A 17,164-nucleotide genomic window follows, 5' to 3' on the forward strand; every position below is an offset into this window, starting at 1 on the left:
CTAACATTCCAGCTACCTATTTTTCTTCTTCCGTTCTTGCCATTTAGTGTCACTGGTGGCAAATTATGCAAGGAAGCAAATTTATACAGCATAAGCAAAAAAAAAAAAAAAAAACATGACTTGTCCATCTCCTCTAATAATTTGTTTATTTCTTCTTTCAATTTATTCAAAATACCCACTTCCATAATACCAGATGGAAGTTTGTTCTAATGATGCTATCAACATTTATATCCATTCAAAGCTTCAAACCTCAGGAAATAAAGAAGTTCCCTGTATTTCTGCTATACATCCTCCTTTTATCTTGGGATGGAGGGGTTTCACTGTTTAATGGCTTGGAGACTTTGTGAACTTTCCTGCTTTAGTTTTACTGCCAAGGTCCCACAGCCAGATCTCATTACTCTTGAAATATATGCCAAACACATACCCACCAGATCAGCCCCAAAGTCTGTCTACTTTTTAATAAATTGAGTATTCATTTTAATGCCATTCACACAGTTTTTTTTTTTTTTTTTCCCTCATTGGAGAAATTGTCATGCTGAAGTTTAGGATAGCATTAGTAGAGGCATATGATTATTCAAGAAAGCAAGCTTATGCATCATCAGCCAAAAAAAAAAAAAAAAAAAAAAAAGCTCCCATTTCACCCCTCTAATAATTTAATAATGAAGAATACCTGTCATTCCAAATGCCTGTCCAGCTCAGTCTTAAATTTATTTAGGCTATCAACTTCCACAACAAACGATGGAAGTCTGTTCCACCAACCAACCACCTGCTGGCTAAAGGCAAACTAACACACATCTATCCTATATCTGTCTTTCCTCAATTTGAATTTATGTCCTCTCAAATGATTATTCTGAGCAAGAGGAAGAATTCCATCAGCATTGAGCATGCTCAAACCATTCAAGGCTTTACACACCTCAATCAGATCACCTCGCAGGTGCCTAGTCTCCACACACTGTAATTTGCAAAATTTAAGCCTTTCTTCGTAAGAGCAACCCTTTGTTCCATTCACTAATCTTGTTGCCCTTCTCTGTACTTGTTCCAACAACTCTACATCCTTCTTAAAATGAGGCCCCCAGACAGCCAGAGGCAGCATAAGGTACTCCAGTACTCAAGGTTGGCCCTGACCATTGCCTTATATAAGGGGATAATCACCTCCTTTTCCCTGCTAGAAAAATTCCTGTATATCATTGACAAGACACTATGAGCTACTCTTTCAGACCGTCTGCACTGTTCTGAAAACTTCATATCTGCCTGCACAATTAACCCACAGGGTCCTTTTTGTTCTCTACCACTGTCAGTGTAGTACCACAGAGTTGATACATCACTTTGGGGTTGCTGCTTCCCATATGTAGTACTTTACATTTGTCAATGTTAAACTTCATTTGCCACCTCTCAGCCCATCTGCTCAACTTTTCTAGATCCTGTTGCAGCAGCATACTGTCATTAGTGTCCTTAACAACCCTGCCAACCTTCGTATTGTCTGAAAACTTGTACATAAGCTTGATATACCATCATCAATATCATTTTTAAATACAGAAAACAACAATGGACCCAATACTGAACGCTGAGGGACTCCACTAATAACATTAGTCCACGATGAGCAGTGTCCATTGATTACCACTCTTTGTCTTCTCCCCCTCAACCACCCCTTTATCCATAGCAGCAATTTGCCTCCAATGCCACACTGCTCCAATTTCTGCAGCAGTCTTCCATGTGCAACAGTATCAAAAGCCTTTCTAAGATCCAAGTATATAATATCAACGTTATTTCCTGCATCCAGTTCCTTTGTAACCACATCATAGTATCCAATAAAATTGGTGAGGCAAGACTTTCCCTTAACAAAACCATGCTGTGTCTGAGCTATAACCGAAGTCTTGTCTAGATGATCCTGCAGTGCTTCTTTACCAGTGCCTCCATTAATTTTCCTGGAATAGAAGTTAAACTAACAGGTCTATAATTACTTGTGTCAGCCTTTGATCCTCCTTTGTGAATTTGGGTCACATTTGCACATCTCCTCCATGGGTACCTCCCCTGAGTCCAAAGAAGCTCTTATAATTATGGCTAAGGGTTTGCTTACTTCCTTTGCTGCCTCCTTTAATATAACTGCATAGATCCTGTTCACCCCGGGTGCCTTTTTTATGTTTATCTTCAACAATTTCTCGTCCACTTTCCTCTCAGTTATTAAAAAATCATCCAGCTCACTGACAGAGTTTAGCTTACCTCTGGCATTCCCCTCCCTGAATAAATCCTCATGGGTGAATGAGGAGTTATTCAGCAAAATACTCATTTAGTTTGTTAGCCACCTGAGCAGGATCATCAACAGTTGAACCATTAATATCCAGTGGACCAATCTGATTCATCCTTTTCCTTCTAGAGTTTATATAGGTAAAGAACTCTTTGTTGTTTTTCTTTGCATCTTTTGCCAAGGATTTCTCATAATCTGCCTTTGCCTGCCTAATCTCCTTTGTGACTTGGTTACAGACCAGCTTATATCTATCATAGGCTTCCATGTCACCCATTAATTTATATGTATCCCATGCAGTTTTCTTCTCTCCCACATGTCTCATTAGTTCATCTGATATACATTTAGGCCTAAACCTTGCACAATATTTCTTAGTTGGTATGTGAAGCCTAGTAGCTTCCAAGATAAACTATTTGAATGCTTCCCATTTTGAATTTGCTGTTGGTAACATCATCAGTTGGTCCCACCGTATAGAATTTAAATACTGTCTCAGACCACAGTATTCACCTTTACGAAAGCAAAAACCCTTCCCTTTACCCCTGATGGTAGTTACCTCTTTGAATAAATCCCACTTCAGCACACTGTGATCACTGCTACCTAGTGGTTTCTTTATCTGCAGATTCTTAATGCATGAAGAATCACTACTGATAATCAGATTAAGAGTATTACTCCCTCTAGTTGCCTCCTGAACATGCTGATGTAGAAAACAATCCTCCAATAAATCCACAAAAGCATAGCTTGTGTGTGAGTCACCAACCCACAAATTCCAGTCAATATCTGGGGAATTAAATTCCCCCATTATAAGACTCTCTGATTTACTGACCCACTCTATTTCCCTGTACAGTTCCTTATTATACTCATCATAGTCATTAAGCCTATAACACACTCCTCTCAATTTTGATCTCCCAATGCTTATGTCACACCAAACTGACTCGACACTGCACTGTCCGGTGATGTCGACTGGCTTCACTTGCTTAGATTTTATGTGTTTCTTAACTAATAGTATAGCGCCTCCTCCATTCCTATCTTGTCTATCCTTCCTGTACACATTGTGCTCCCCAAATTCCAGTTCTGCATTCCTTATATCTGTGTGACACTACGTCTCTGATATCCCAACAATATCTGCCTTTGATGTTTTGAGCAATACCTCAAATTCAACAAATTTATTTACCAAACTCCTAGCATTGGTGTACATGCAAGTATACATGAACTTGTTCCTTTCTTAGCTACCCGAACACAACCTATGTGTTTAATTGTACCACAGTGACTTCCAGCAGTCTCTGAAATACCCTGCATCTTGTTTTCCAGACTGCTGCTGATTCCAATAGAAGCAGTGCAAGAATCACTTTCGCCTCTGCCAGTGGCTGCTGTTAATCTATTAATCGTTGTATCCCCCCCCAAGCTAGCAGTTTTCCGACCCACCTAACACTGCCTCTATAGCATCAGCAAATATCCTCACACCCTTTCTATTTAAGTGTATACCATCCCTGTAGAAGCAGTCTCCTATTAACAAGTACAGACCAGGCTGAAAAAATTCTACCCCTTGAGCCTTGCACAATCTTTCCAGGGCCGGTGTTAAAATTTCACTCATGTAATCTGATGAGTCATTATGTATGCATTTATAGCTATTAAATAAAGAAGAGAAATAACGTTTAACATTGAATAGCAGAAAAAAAAAAAAAAAAATTATTCTCACATGTGGTTTGATTTGATCTATTTCTATACTGATCTAGATTATCTAGAGTTTTAATAAGTGAATTATTTTTGTATTAAATTACCATCTCAGCTTGCTAGATTTATGGTTCACTGAAGATAGCGTTTGTTTGAAGTGTAGTTATAAATTATTATATTTTAATAAAATAGTGTCCTATTAAATAATTTATATGAATAAAATCTTATTTTTCTCTTAGGTCAGTCAGACTGTGGCATGAATAATCTTCAGAGAAGTGTCTATGGCCGATCAACCTAACAGCCACCAAGGGGGGTCGCAAAGACATTCTGTTCAACCCTTCGCGGGGACCCGATCACCAATTCGAACACGGTATGTTTCCTCTATTATTATTCATTTATAAAAAAAAAAAAAAAAAATTTCCACACGTGGATGTTGGTGCAGAATATTATTACATTTGATGTATTGCATTGATATATTACATTTTATGGCAAAAAGAAAAATTTACAAAAGTCAGATTGATGCAATGAGTCTTAATTATAATATCCAACTTCACAATTGGGTAAAACTTTAATTATCGTGGGCATCAATTAAGAACTCAGTCTGGGGATTCCCGTGCAATAAAATCTCAAGTTGGAAAATAATTCACTTGTTCAATCATATGGGGCAACACAGATGTTATCTTTCTGGCCTTCCAAGGCACTTCAGTAGGAGCCACTTTAAAATTTAATAATTAATATTTAAATTTAATATATTTTTAATTATTATTTTTTTATAATTATTATTATGAATATTATGATTATAATAATAAACAATAATCTATATTAAAATAATATATATATATAATTAAATAATTATATTTAATAATATATTTTAATTTAATATTTAATTTAATATAGATCTAATATTTAAATATAAGATGTCTAGAAAAAACAGTTTCTTGAACTTAAAATTTATCCAGTTCAAAATAAAAAAAAAAATTCAGAGGCTAAAATCTGGTAAGTTTTGGCAAGCAAATCATTAACATGCTAACTGAGGACCAGATTAATGATTCTTAAAGATGTTGTGAATTATCTAAAATACTTTATTATAATAGAAGGTTTAGAAATGAGATCTACTTTCAATAACCAGAAGGCTTCTAAAATCAGTATTGGTAGTAGTTCAACCAATTGAAGCTTGATATACTTAGATTTTGGAGAATTAAATTTCAATAAAAATACTTCAGATGCATTAATCTGTTAATTTCATTAGCAGCAGAAGGATACATCATCAATCCTAGAAGTGGAAGTAGTGTAAAAAACACATCAGCTTACAAAAAAAAAGAAAAAAAAAGTCAAACGAGTCTTAAAAAATGGAAACAAGTTAATTGAAAATGATCACATGGATAGCAAACCACCTTGTGATAACCTACAAGTTTTTTTTTTTTTTTTTTTTTTTATGAAAACCCCAAACATGAGAGGTTTGTTTGTTTGTTTGAGGATTTTTTTTTTTTTTGGTGCAGGGGCATCTATGGCCATAATGCGCCAACACGAGAGGTATTAGAACCTATAGTACTTAGTACCGTGCTTAGGTTGAGAAAACGAAAGGAGATATTTCTTGACATTAGACTTGAACTTCTGTAGACTGTATGTAATTTTCAGGAAATACGTATGAAGAAAGGATGTTCCAGAAAACGGCAGTCGAATGAATAAACGAGGAAGATGAAAAGTTGGTTCTGTGAGTTTGAAGTTGGACAGGAAATGGATGTTGGCTGGTGGCAGCATATGCTTGGAACAGTGCCCATGGAAGTATCTGTAGAAAAGGCATGCAGCAGAAACAGTACGTCTATGAGACAGCGAGTGGAGATACTCTGTTAGAGAGGAGTAATTAATTAACCTAATTGCCATCTTCTGAAGGGAATCTAGAAGCCTGAGAGAGGTTTTGGGGCACCACTCCAGATGTGGGAACAATATTCCATGGTAGGGCAGATTTGCAATTTGTACAGAGTGAACAGCCGTTTGGAAGAAAAGTAACACTGAGAAAGAAAGAGAAAACCAAGTTTTTTAGATGCAGAGGAAGCAATATTTGTAATGTGCTTGTGCCAAGAGCGATTAGAATCCCCAAAAGAGATATATCATTTTGCTTATAAATTGGAGTGTAAAAGCACCAAAGATAAGCATAGGAACAGAAGAATCCTTTTTGTGAGATATAAGACAGAACTGAGTTTTAGAAGGATTGAAATCAACTCAGTTGTCTTTGTCCAACTGGATAATTACCTGGTGATTGGCATTTAAGGAATTGGTAGCGGATATTTGAGAAGTTGAAGATAATTGAGCAGGACATGAGAAGTGCTATCATCAGCAAAACTATGGATAAGATTTCCAGTCAATGGAAGAAGGTCATTAATATACAAGAAGAAAAGAGTGAGGGAAAGAACTGAACCTTGGGAGACACCAGCATTAGTGAAAAAGTTATAAGACAGAGAGCCATCTACTATCACCCTCAGTGAGTGATCAGAGAGAAAACTGGATAACCAATTACAAAAAACAGTTGGCAAACCAACCAAAGATGGAAGCTTGTTTAGAAGACCTTTAGGCCAAATACGATCGAAAGCCTTTGAGATGTCAAGAACAACTGCTTGTTTCACCGAAATTTTCCATTGAATTTGTCAATAAATTAGTAACATAAGCCAGAATATCACCAGCGGATTGACTCTTCAATAATAGCATCACATGTTTGTCACATTTTCAGGATATGTATGCTGTTGCCAGGCATGGTAGCATGAGAATCTTGAAAGCGAAAGCGAACCCTGCTTAGGTTTTCACGAATGACTTATGTCTTTGGGTATATTGATTGTGATCTAGTCTGAATCCATATTGGTGATTGTTGATCAGACGGAAGGTTTCTAGGTAGTTTAAGAGTTGGCAATTAATTGATTTCTCCATTACTTTAGAAAGAGTAGAAGTAATTGCAATGGGATGATAATTGGATGGGAAGAAATTTCCAAACAGAAGGAAAAATACCTTTGGAATAAAAAAGTAAAAAAAAAAAAAGTGGCAAAGAACAGGATTAAGTTCAGGAGCACAGGTTTTGAGAACAAGTGGAGAAACACCATCAGGACCTGGAACTTTCTTAGCATCAAGATTCGTCAAAATCCTTCCTTTTGACGGAAGACCATAGGAGGCATTAAATGGAGCGTGTTGGGAATAGTGAGAGTTGTTTTATCAAGATCATTAATATATGAGTTGGAAGAAAAATGAGATGCTAGCAGGTCAGCTTTATCCTTGGCAGAAGTGACAACAGAACCATCTGGTTTTGACAGAGGTGGGAGCAGAGATGGGCAGAAGTTGTGGCCAATAGCTTTGGCAAGAGACCAGAATGCTCAGCTACCATCAGGGCAAGAATCAAGTTTTCTACTCTTAGCCTGTTCAAAATCTCGTTAGCATTAGTAGAGGCATATGATGCAAGAAAGCAAGCTTATGCAGCATCAGCCAAAAAAAAAAAAAAAACTTCCACTTCACCCCTCTGTTCGTTTGAAATACCTGTATAGCTGAGCCTTAAATTTATTTAGGCTATCAACTTTCACAACATGCGATGGAAGTCTGTTCCACCAACCAACTAACTGCTGGCTAAAGGCAAATTTCTGCCCATCTATCCTGCATCTGTCTTTTCTCAATTTAGTTAGGACTGATTAATAACTGCTTTACAGTTGTTGCGAGCTTTGGTGTAGGCAGAAAATGAAACTGAAGAATTGGAAACAAGCCAAGTACGATATGCAACATTCTTCTCTTGAACAGCCTTAGCACATTTATTGGAAAACCAAGGTTTATATAAAGGATGAGATTTTAAAGTGGAGTTTGAATAAAGTATTCCATTCCTACAAGAATAATTTCACTGACACGATCTGAGCAAACATTGACATCAGAAGTTTTGAAATGGTAATCCAACCAAGGAAAAGAAGAAAAGGAATCTCGCAGGTCATCCCATTTTGCATTCTTGTAATGCCAAACAACACGAGGTTGGGAATAGCTTTGAAATAAAAGCTCCATTGGAGAAGAGACAATCACCAAGTTGTGATTTGAGGTGCCTAATGGACCACTCACTTTGACTGTGTACTTAGAAGGGTTATTTGTGAGAAAAAGATCGTGTTGGTTGTAATGTTAGGATTGTCCGGTATTCTTGTAGGTAAATGAACAATCTGTGCAAGGTCATTAGTAATTGCAAAAGTCTCAGCATTTCGACCATCTGGGTCGGTGTGACTAGCAAATGGAAGCCAGCTGGAGTTGTGAACATTAAAATCACCAACGAAGATTACCTCATCACTGTTTGGAAAGTTGGACTGGAGAAAGTCAAGTTGCAAAGAGAGGAAGTCAAAGAGCTGCAAGTGATTAGTGGAGCTGGAGAACGATAGAGACAACAGATGAATTTGACACAATGAGGTAGAGAGATTTTAAGCCAGAGAAGATCGAAAAAAGGAGATTCCAAATTACTGAGTCTCTGACAGGGAATATTGGAATGGACATGTGCACAAGTACCACCTTTGAGGCGAAAGGAATCATACAGCAAAGAATTTGGGCAACTGAGATAAGCAGTAGTTGAATCAACTGATAACTGAGATTCTGTCAGAAAAAGTACATGGGGTTTGGCAGACTGCAAGTGGAAAGATGTCATTGAGATTACAATTGAAACCTTGTATATTTGTGAAATGAACTAGGAAGTGTTTGGGAGGTTTCGATCTATTTGCAGATAAACTTTATTAGTTTGACAATTCATGATTTATTAAATAGTAAGAAAAAGTGTGTGGGAGACACAGACATACTGTATGAAGTAATGAAATTTTTGCATGTGGCGTACACATGGTAAGAATATACCCAGATCTGTGACATAACGTGGCCTCCACAATGCTCCCACATACACACTACTAGGACTCCCTCCAGTCACTATCTGACGGAGTAGAGGTAGCAAGATTATACATCTGGAAGCCTCCTAAAGAGTTATCAATAGGTTTGGTCTGGTGTACTGACTGGTTGCCTGCCTGCGAACACCGTTTTAGAGCTGTTCCCTCAATGTAAGGAAGATTGAATCTCTCCATGATGTCCCTCATAACCTCAGAAGTCATCAGTTATACTGCATAATGTATGAGATGGGGAAGGGTTGATTGGAACTTAGCTCTGGAGACTAAACATGGGTTCCACCACTTGAAGCCTCCAATAAGCATAGTGATGGTATTGAACCGGCTGATGAGAGTCATCTACCACCTAGATCCATAATGGACAGTTTTTGTCTTCCATAAGTATATATTGGCTTTTTAGAAGTTTTACTGTATTTTCTCAGAAATTACTTACTGTATTACACTGTTATACACCAAGTAATTTTATTAGGTATATTTGTCATTTTCATGAAATGGAGTGCTTCTTCAATAATAGCATCACATGTTTGTCACATTTTCAGGATATGCATGCTGTTGCCAGGCATGGTAGCATGAGTATCTTGAAAGCGAACCCTGCTTAGGTTTTCACGAATGACTTATGTCTTTGGTATATTGATTGTGATCTAGTAATCAAATAATATCCAGGCAATAGTGAGCCTGTGGTTAGAAACAGTGTGCTTCTGACTACAAGCGGCCAATTAAACCCAGTAAGACTGGGCAGTGTAACAGAAAAACTACAGTCAGTAAAATAAGTACCCATTATAACAGTAATTAACCAAGCATTTTACGAAGCAGAGTTTGCACCTTGTTGTGGATGGATTAGTAAAAGCCTGTGATTGAACCCAGTTTGGTCTTCTAGGCTGTGATCCTAATAGTATCATAGGGTTTGAAAGTATAGGAACTCTTTGCAGGGAGTTGTTGCAGAATGTTAAGGTGATTGATGATCAGTGAGAGATGCTGATATTTTAACAGAACTCTGCCAGCTATTTGCAGCTTGTCTCTCTCTCTCTCTCTCTCTCTCTCTCTCTAGATCGTTTACATTCTCCACCACCTAATTGGTATTATTCTGGATTTACTGCTTCCCATGTACAGTTCTTTGCCTTTATCAGTATTAAAGCTCAACTCTTGCAGCAGCCTACAAAGCAAAGGGCCAGGGATTTCAAGGACTGCTGGGAGTCATAGAACAAGTGAATACATGGGTAGTGTAATTAAGAGTAAGAACAGATGCATGTATACTTGCATGTGCACCAATGCTAGGAGCATAGTAAATAAATTTGATGAATTTGAAGTGCTGGTCTAGACATCAAACGCAGACATTGTTGGAATATCAAAGACATGGTGTCACAGATATAAGGAATGCAGAATTTGAATACAGGGAGTACAATGTGTACAGAAAGGACAGAAGGGGTAGGAAGGGAGGTGGGGTTATGCTGTTAATGAAGTGCTGTGGCTCAGGGGAGAACTCAGGGGGGCAGTTGTCCTCTGAATCATAGCCTTTTAAAATGTACTGCTTGTTTGATGTTTGTGGAGAATCAGGGATGGGACATGATATTGCCAAGGTGAATGTCTTTGTTTGTGTGTACGATGCAAGGAGTGTGAGGAAATCAGGCGCCAACTCAGCATTGTTATGGGCCTATATGAGAGCTTGAATGACAGGGTGGATGCCCTCAGTATCTAAATTGAGGGTCCCCATCAAGCTCTCATCTGCCCACATCAATGCAGATCTTGCACTTGAACATCACGCAACACATCAGCAACCACCAAGGAAGTATGCGCTGGTCCCAAAGGAATTAGTTGTTGTCGGTGGCTCTATTGTCAGGGAAATGGGGGAACGTATTGTGCAGAAAGGATAGATGGAACAGGACCAGGGTATGTCTGCCAGGGACAAAGGTTGATGTTGTTGTAGAGCAGATATCATCTTTTAAGGGCACAAAGGATGATATTGTTGTACACGTTGGCACTAATGATATTAAGAGTAGGAGACCAGCAGAATTACTTAACAAGTACAGGTCAATGTTGAGAAAAAGCCGTGAGTTAGGGTTGAATTTGAAAGTGTCTGCAATTCTGCCCAGACACGATAGGAGGGAGTATATGATGAGGACCTTTTCGATCAATTCGGCCCTGGAGAGATTGTGCAAGGCTCAAGGGGTAGAAGTTTTCTCAGCCTGGTCTGTGCTCGTTAACAGGAGAGACTGCTTCTACAGGGATGGTATACACTTAAATAGAAAGGGTGTGAGGATATTTGCTGATGCTATCAAGGCAGTGTTAGGTGAGTTGGAAAACTGCTAGCTTGGGGGGGGGGATACACGGACTAATGGATTAACAGTAGCCGCTGGCAGAGGTGAAAGTGATTCTTGCACTGCTTCTATTGGAATGAGCAGCAGCCTGGAAAACAAGATGCAGGAGATTCCAGAAACTGCTGGGATTCATTGTGGAACAAGTAAATATATGGGCTGTGTTAGGGTATCTAAGAATAGGAACAGGTGCATGAAGGAGTTTGGTAAATGAATTTAAGGTGTTGGTCAAAACATCAAAGGCAGATATTGTTGGGATATCAGAGATGTGGTGTCACACAGATATAAAGAATGCAGAACTGGAATTTGGTGAGTACAAAAGGATAGACAGGATGGGAAGATGTACAGGAAGGATAGACAGGATGGGAAGGAAGGAGGGGTTATGCTATTTGTTAATAAACACATGAAATGCAATGAAGTACAGCCAGGTGACATGACTAAACAGTGCAGTTGAGTCAGTTTGGTGTGGAACTTGGAAAGCAAAATTATCATTAGTTTGAGGCATATGATGCAAGAAAGCAAGCTTATACAGCATCAGCCAAAAAAAAAAAAAAAAAAAAATTTTTTTCCCATTTCATCCATCTGGTCACTCCAAATGTTTGTCTAGTTCAGCCTTAAATTTATTATTACTAATTGAGAGTAGAAGTGGATTATAGGCCTAACGACTCTGATGAATATAATAAACAGCTGTACAGAGAAATAGTGGGCCAGTAAATCAGAATGTCTCATAATGGGAGATTTTAATTTCAAAGATATTGACTGGAATTTGTGGGTTGGTCACTCACTTGGATTTATTGGATGATTGTTTTCTATAGCAGCATGTTCGGGAGGCAACTAGAGGGAGTAATACTCTTGATCTGATTATCAGTAGTGATTCTTCATGCATTAAGAATCTGTAGGTAAAGGAACCACTAGGTGACAGTGATCACAGTGTGCTGAAGTGGAATTTACTCTGAGGTAACTACCATGAGGGGTAAAAGGGAGGGTTTATATTTCGTAAAGGTGAATATGGTGGTCTGAGACAGTATTTAAATTCTATGCGGTGGGACCAACTTATAATGTTACCAACAGCAAATTCAAAATGGGAAGCTACTAAACTTTTCATACCAACTGAGAAATATTGTACAAAGGAACTGAATGCAAAGAATAATTTTGATATTATATATATTTGGATCTTAAAAATTCTTTTGATACTGTTGCACATGTAAGACTGCTGCACAAATTGGAGCAGTGTGGCATTGGAGGCAAATTGCTGCTATGGATAAAGGGATGGTTGAGTGGGAGAATATAGAGTGGTAATCAATTGACACTGCTCTTTGTGGACTAATGTTATTCGTGGAGTCCCCTAGGGTTCAATGTTGGGTCCATTGTTGTTTTCTGTATTTATTAAAGATATTGATGATGGTATATCAGGCTTAATGTCCAAGTTTGCAGATGATACGAAGGTCGGCAGGGTACTGCCGACCTTCGTATGACACTAATAACAGTACGCTGCTGCAACAGGATCTAGAAAAGTTGAGCAGATGGGCTGAGAGGTGGCTACTAAAGTTTAACATTGTGAAATGTAAAGTACTACATAAGGGAAACAATAACCTCAGAGTAATGTATCAAGTGTGTAGTACTACACTGACAGTGGTAGAGAATGAAAAGGACCTGGGCGTAATTGTGCAAGCAGATATAAAGTTTCCTGAGCAGTGCAAACGATCTGCAAGAATAACTCATGTTGTCTTGTCAATGATATTCAAGAATTTTTCTAGCAGGGATAAGGAGGTGATTATGCCCTTGTATAAGGCAATGGTCAGGCAACACCTTGAGCACTGTACTTGTTCCATAACTGCTGAAACAAGTACAGAGAAGGGCAACAAGATTAATGAATGGAACAGAGGGTTGCTCTTATGAAGAAAGGCTTAAAGTTTGCAAATTACATTGTGGGGACTAGGCACCTGCGAGGTGATCTGATTGAAGTGTATAAAGTGTTGAATGGTTTGAGCATGCTCAACGCTGATGGAATTTTTCCTCTTTCTATGAGAGGGCATAAATTCAAATTGAGGAAAGAGAGTAGGATAGATGTGCAGAAGTTTGGCTTTACTCTTTGGGTGGTTGATTGCTCAAACAAACTTCCATCTGTTGTTGTAGAAGTTGATAGCTTAAATAGATTCAAGGCGGAACTAGACAAACATCTGGAGCAAGTGGATGGGTGAAATGAGAAGGTTTTTTTTTTGTGCTATGTTAACTTGCTTTCTTGCATCATCATTTACTAATGCTAACACAGTCAAAGCAATGCATCCAGTTGATGCAGGTGGCCAGTGCAGTGGGGAGTCAGTTTAGTGTGACATTAGCACTGGGAAGGCAAAAATGAGAGTAGGAGTGTGTTATATTCTTAATGACTCCAATGAATACAACAAACCCAGTACAGAGAAATAGAGAGAAATAAATTAGAATGGCTTATAATGTGAGATTTTAATTTTAGAGAAATTTACTGGAACTTGTGGATTGGTCACTCGCACACTAGAAGGGATCTGCAGGTTTATTGGATGATTATTTTTTTAAAGCAGCATGTTTGGGAGACAGACAGAGGGAGGTCTGTGGTGCAGATCCCTTCTCGCACACTAGAAGGGATCTGCAGGTTTATTGGATGACTATTTTTTTAAAGCAGCATGTTTGGGAGACAGACAGAGGGAGTAATACCTTGATCTGATTATCAGCAGTGATTATTCATGCATTAAGAATCTGCAGTTAAAAGAACCACTAGGTGGCAGTGATCACAGTGTATTCATGTGGGATTTGCTTAAAGATGTAACCACCATCAGGGGTAAAGGGAAGTGTTTTTGCTCTTGTAAAGGTTACTATAGTGGTCTCAGACAGTTTTTAAATTCTATACAGTGGGACTAGCTGATGATGTTACCTGTGTTACCAACAGTAAATTCTAAATGGGAAGCATTCAAAGACAATAATCACGGAGGCTACTAGGGTTTTAGTGAAACCCTAAACAGTATTTCTTGCCAACTAAGAAATACTGTTTAGGGTTTAGGCTTAAATGGATGTCAGACAAACTAATGAGACTCATGGCTGAGAAGAAAAATGCATGGTATGAATATGAATTATCAGGTGACTCAGAAGTGTATGATAGATATGAGCCAGTCTGTAATCAAGTCACAAATGAGGTTAGGCAAGTGAATCCAGATTAAGAGGAAATCTTTGGCAAAGTATGGAAAGAAAAACAGAAAAAACTTATGTAAACTCTAGAAGGAAGGAGATGCATCAGATTGGTCCAGTTGATATTGATAGTTCAAATGTGGATGATCCTGCTTGGGTAGCTGACTAGCAAACTGAATAAGTATTTTGTATGTACATTCTCACGTGAGGAAATCTCTTGAGAAGTGAAGGCCAGAAGTTTATCGATCTCTAATAAGGAACTAAATGATTTTGTAATAACTGAGAGGAAAGTGGAAGAGAAATTGTTTAAGGTAAACATAAGAAAGGCACCTGGAGTAGGTTTGGGATCTATCTATTTATATTTTAAGGGAGGTAGCAAGTACTTAGCCATAATTATTATTACTATTAGCCATATGGTGCAATTAAGGGTGAAGCTTATGCTGCACCAGCCAAAAAAAAAATTCCTGAGAGAGAGAACTAGAAAGGAATCACCAAGAAAGAAAGAGAAGAGTGATGATATCCAGCTCAGGACCCTGGATGTGCCAAGCCCATACTCACCAGATGTGAACCCCTGGGGTTAAATTATATGAGAACATCCTTGTGGTCAGAGGAGGTCACCACAGACCTCCCATGACCCCCAACTGACAATGTACAAATGTATTCCCAGTTCTCAAAGGGGGACACTGGTAATTAGAGATGTGTTAGTTTAACTTCTCTTTAGTGGAAAATAATGGAGTTGCTGGCTAAAGAAGTAATGCAGGATCATCTAGACAAGATTGCAGTTATAGTAAAGACTCAGAATTTGTTTGTGAAGGGGAATTCTTGTCTGACCAACTTTATTGGATACCGTGATGCAGTCACAAAGTCACAAATTGCAAAAAATTATTTTGATATCATCTGCTTGGATTTAAGGAAAGCTTTTGATACTGTTGTACATTGTTACAAATTGGAGCAGTGTGGCTTTATGAGCAAGTTGCTGCTATGGATAAAGGGATGGTTGAGTGGGAGAAGACAGAGTGGCAATCAATGGACTGCTGTTTGTGGATTAATGTTATCAGTGGAGTCCCCCCAGGGTTCAATGTTGGGCCTGTTGCTATTTTCTGTATTTATCAATGATATTGATGAAGGTTTTTTTGGGTTTAATGTCCAAGTTTGCAGATGATAAAAAGGTTGATAATAGATGATAAATGACAGTAATGATAGTATGCTACTGCAACAGGATCTGGAAAAGTTGGACAGAGTTGGGCTGAGAAGTGGTCATAACATTGACAAATGCAAAGTACTTCATATTGGGTAGAGGTAACTCCAGAGTAATGTACCAACTGTGCAGTACTACACTCACAGTAGCGATGAATGAAAAAAGACCTGAAGGATAATTGTGCAGTCAGATATGTTTTCAGCACAGTGCAGACTGGCTGCCAGAGCAACTCATGGGGTCTTGTCTGATATATACAGGAGCTTTGCTAGCAGGGATAGGGAAGTTATTATCCCTTTGTATAAGGCAATGGTCAGGTCACAGCTTGGGTACTGCATACAGGTCTGGAGGCCTCATTTTAGGATGTAGAGCAGCTGGAACGAATAGAGAGAAGGGTGATGAGATTGGTGAGGGGAATGGGAAGGGGTGCTCTTACAAGAAATGCTTCAGTCCTGCAAATTGCAGCATCTAGGCACTAGGCTCCTGCCTAGTGCCTAGATGTGTTCTGATTGAGTTGTTTAAGGCTTTGAATGGATCGAGCAAACTCAGTGCTAATGGGATTCTTTCCCTTTCTGAGATTACACATTTGGGGGGGTCATAAGTTCAGATTGAGGAAAGACAGTTGCAGACTAGATGTACGAAAATGCCTTTAGTGAGTGGATGATTGCTGGACAAACTTCCATCTGTCATTGTCGAAGTTGATAGCTTATATAAATTCAAAGAAAAATTAGACAAACTTTGGAGCAAATGGATAGGTGAAATAGAAAGTATCTTTTTTTGGCTGATAAGTTTGCTTATACAGCATATAAGGAAGCCTAAAGCTTATGCTGCTCCAGCCAAAAAATAATAAAATAAAATAAATAATTTATAAATAATAAAAGATAAGAAAATTGATAACCTATGAATTTCCCTCTTTATGTAGATAACTGTCTAGCTGACCTTGGAATTTTCTCAAACTGTCAGCCTCAACCACCCATATAGGTAACTTATTCTAGTAATTTATAACCTACTAGCTGAAATATAAATTCCTGAAATCCAGTCTAAACACATCCCCCCCATACCTTTAAGTTATGGCCCCTAGTTCTAGAATCATTTATAACTGTGAAAATTTCGTCCTCATTCATTTTACTTTTGCCGCTCAGAGCCTTATACACCCTAATCAAGTCTTCTCTAAGGTTCCTAGTTTCCAACCTGTGCAACCCACATATTCAAAGTATTTCTTTTATGGACAACATTTTGCCAATCTCAGCAGGCTGGTTATCCATCTTTGGACCTTTCAAGAAGCTTGATGTCTGTTTTTAAGTGTGATCTCCATACTTGAACACAGTATTCCAAGTGTGGTCTAACAATAGCCTTATATAATGAGATTATGATGTCCTTATCTCTACTAGCAAATGTTCGATAAGTCATCAATGAGACACTATGGGTCCTCCTTGCAACCTATCTGCAATGCTTGGAGAACTTCATGTCTGACTGTATCATAACTCCCACGCCCCCTTCTTCCATTACTGACTTTAGTTCAACTCCACCAAGTGTATGTTATTTTGGGGTTACTGTTAAATGCTATGCCACTCCAATTTGTACAGCAGTCTTTTATGTGGAACAGTTATTCTTGGTGTAATTCTTTTCTGAAATCTAAGTATATGATGTCAGATTTATTTCACCTAGTTCCTTTGTTACTGTGTCATAGTATCCCATT

General features: G+C 38.3%; 1 protein-coding gene across 3 annotated transcripts in view; it reads left to right on the forward strand.

Moving 5' to 3' along the window:
* Window positions 1-17,164, forward strand: part of ctrip (E3 ubiquitin-protein ligase ctrip) — an 894,611-nt gene that overhangs the window by 29,700 nt on the left and 847,747 nt on the right. For all 3 annotated transcript variants that reach the window (XM_090377644.1, XM_090377653.1, XM_090377662.1), the window contains exon 2: window positions 4,153-4,283. In XM_090377644.1, coding sequence (XP_090233770.1) covers window positions 4,195-4,283 — 89 coding nt within the window. In that variant the 5' untranslated portion in view covers window positions 4,153-4,194. The remainder of the gene's footprint in view (window positions 1-4,152; window positions 4,284-17,164) is intronic.

Source organism: Mastigoproctus giganteus, chromosome 1 (genome assembly GCF_048544385.1).
Source record: "Mastigoproctus giganteus isolate SK-2022 chromosome 1, ASM4854438v1, whole genome shotgun sequence".
Taxonomy (NCBI): Eukaryota; Metazoa; Arthropoda; class Arachnida; order Uropygi; family Thelyphonidae; genus Mastigoproctus; species Mastigoproctus giganteus.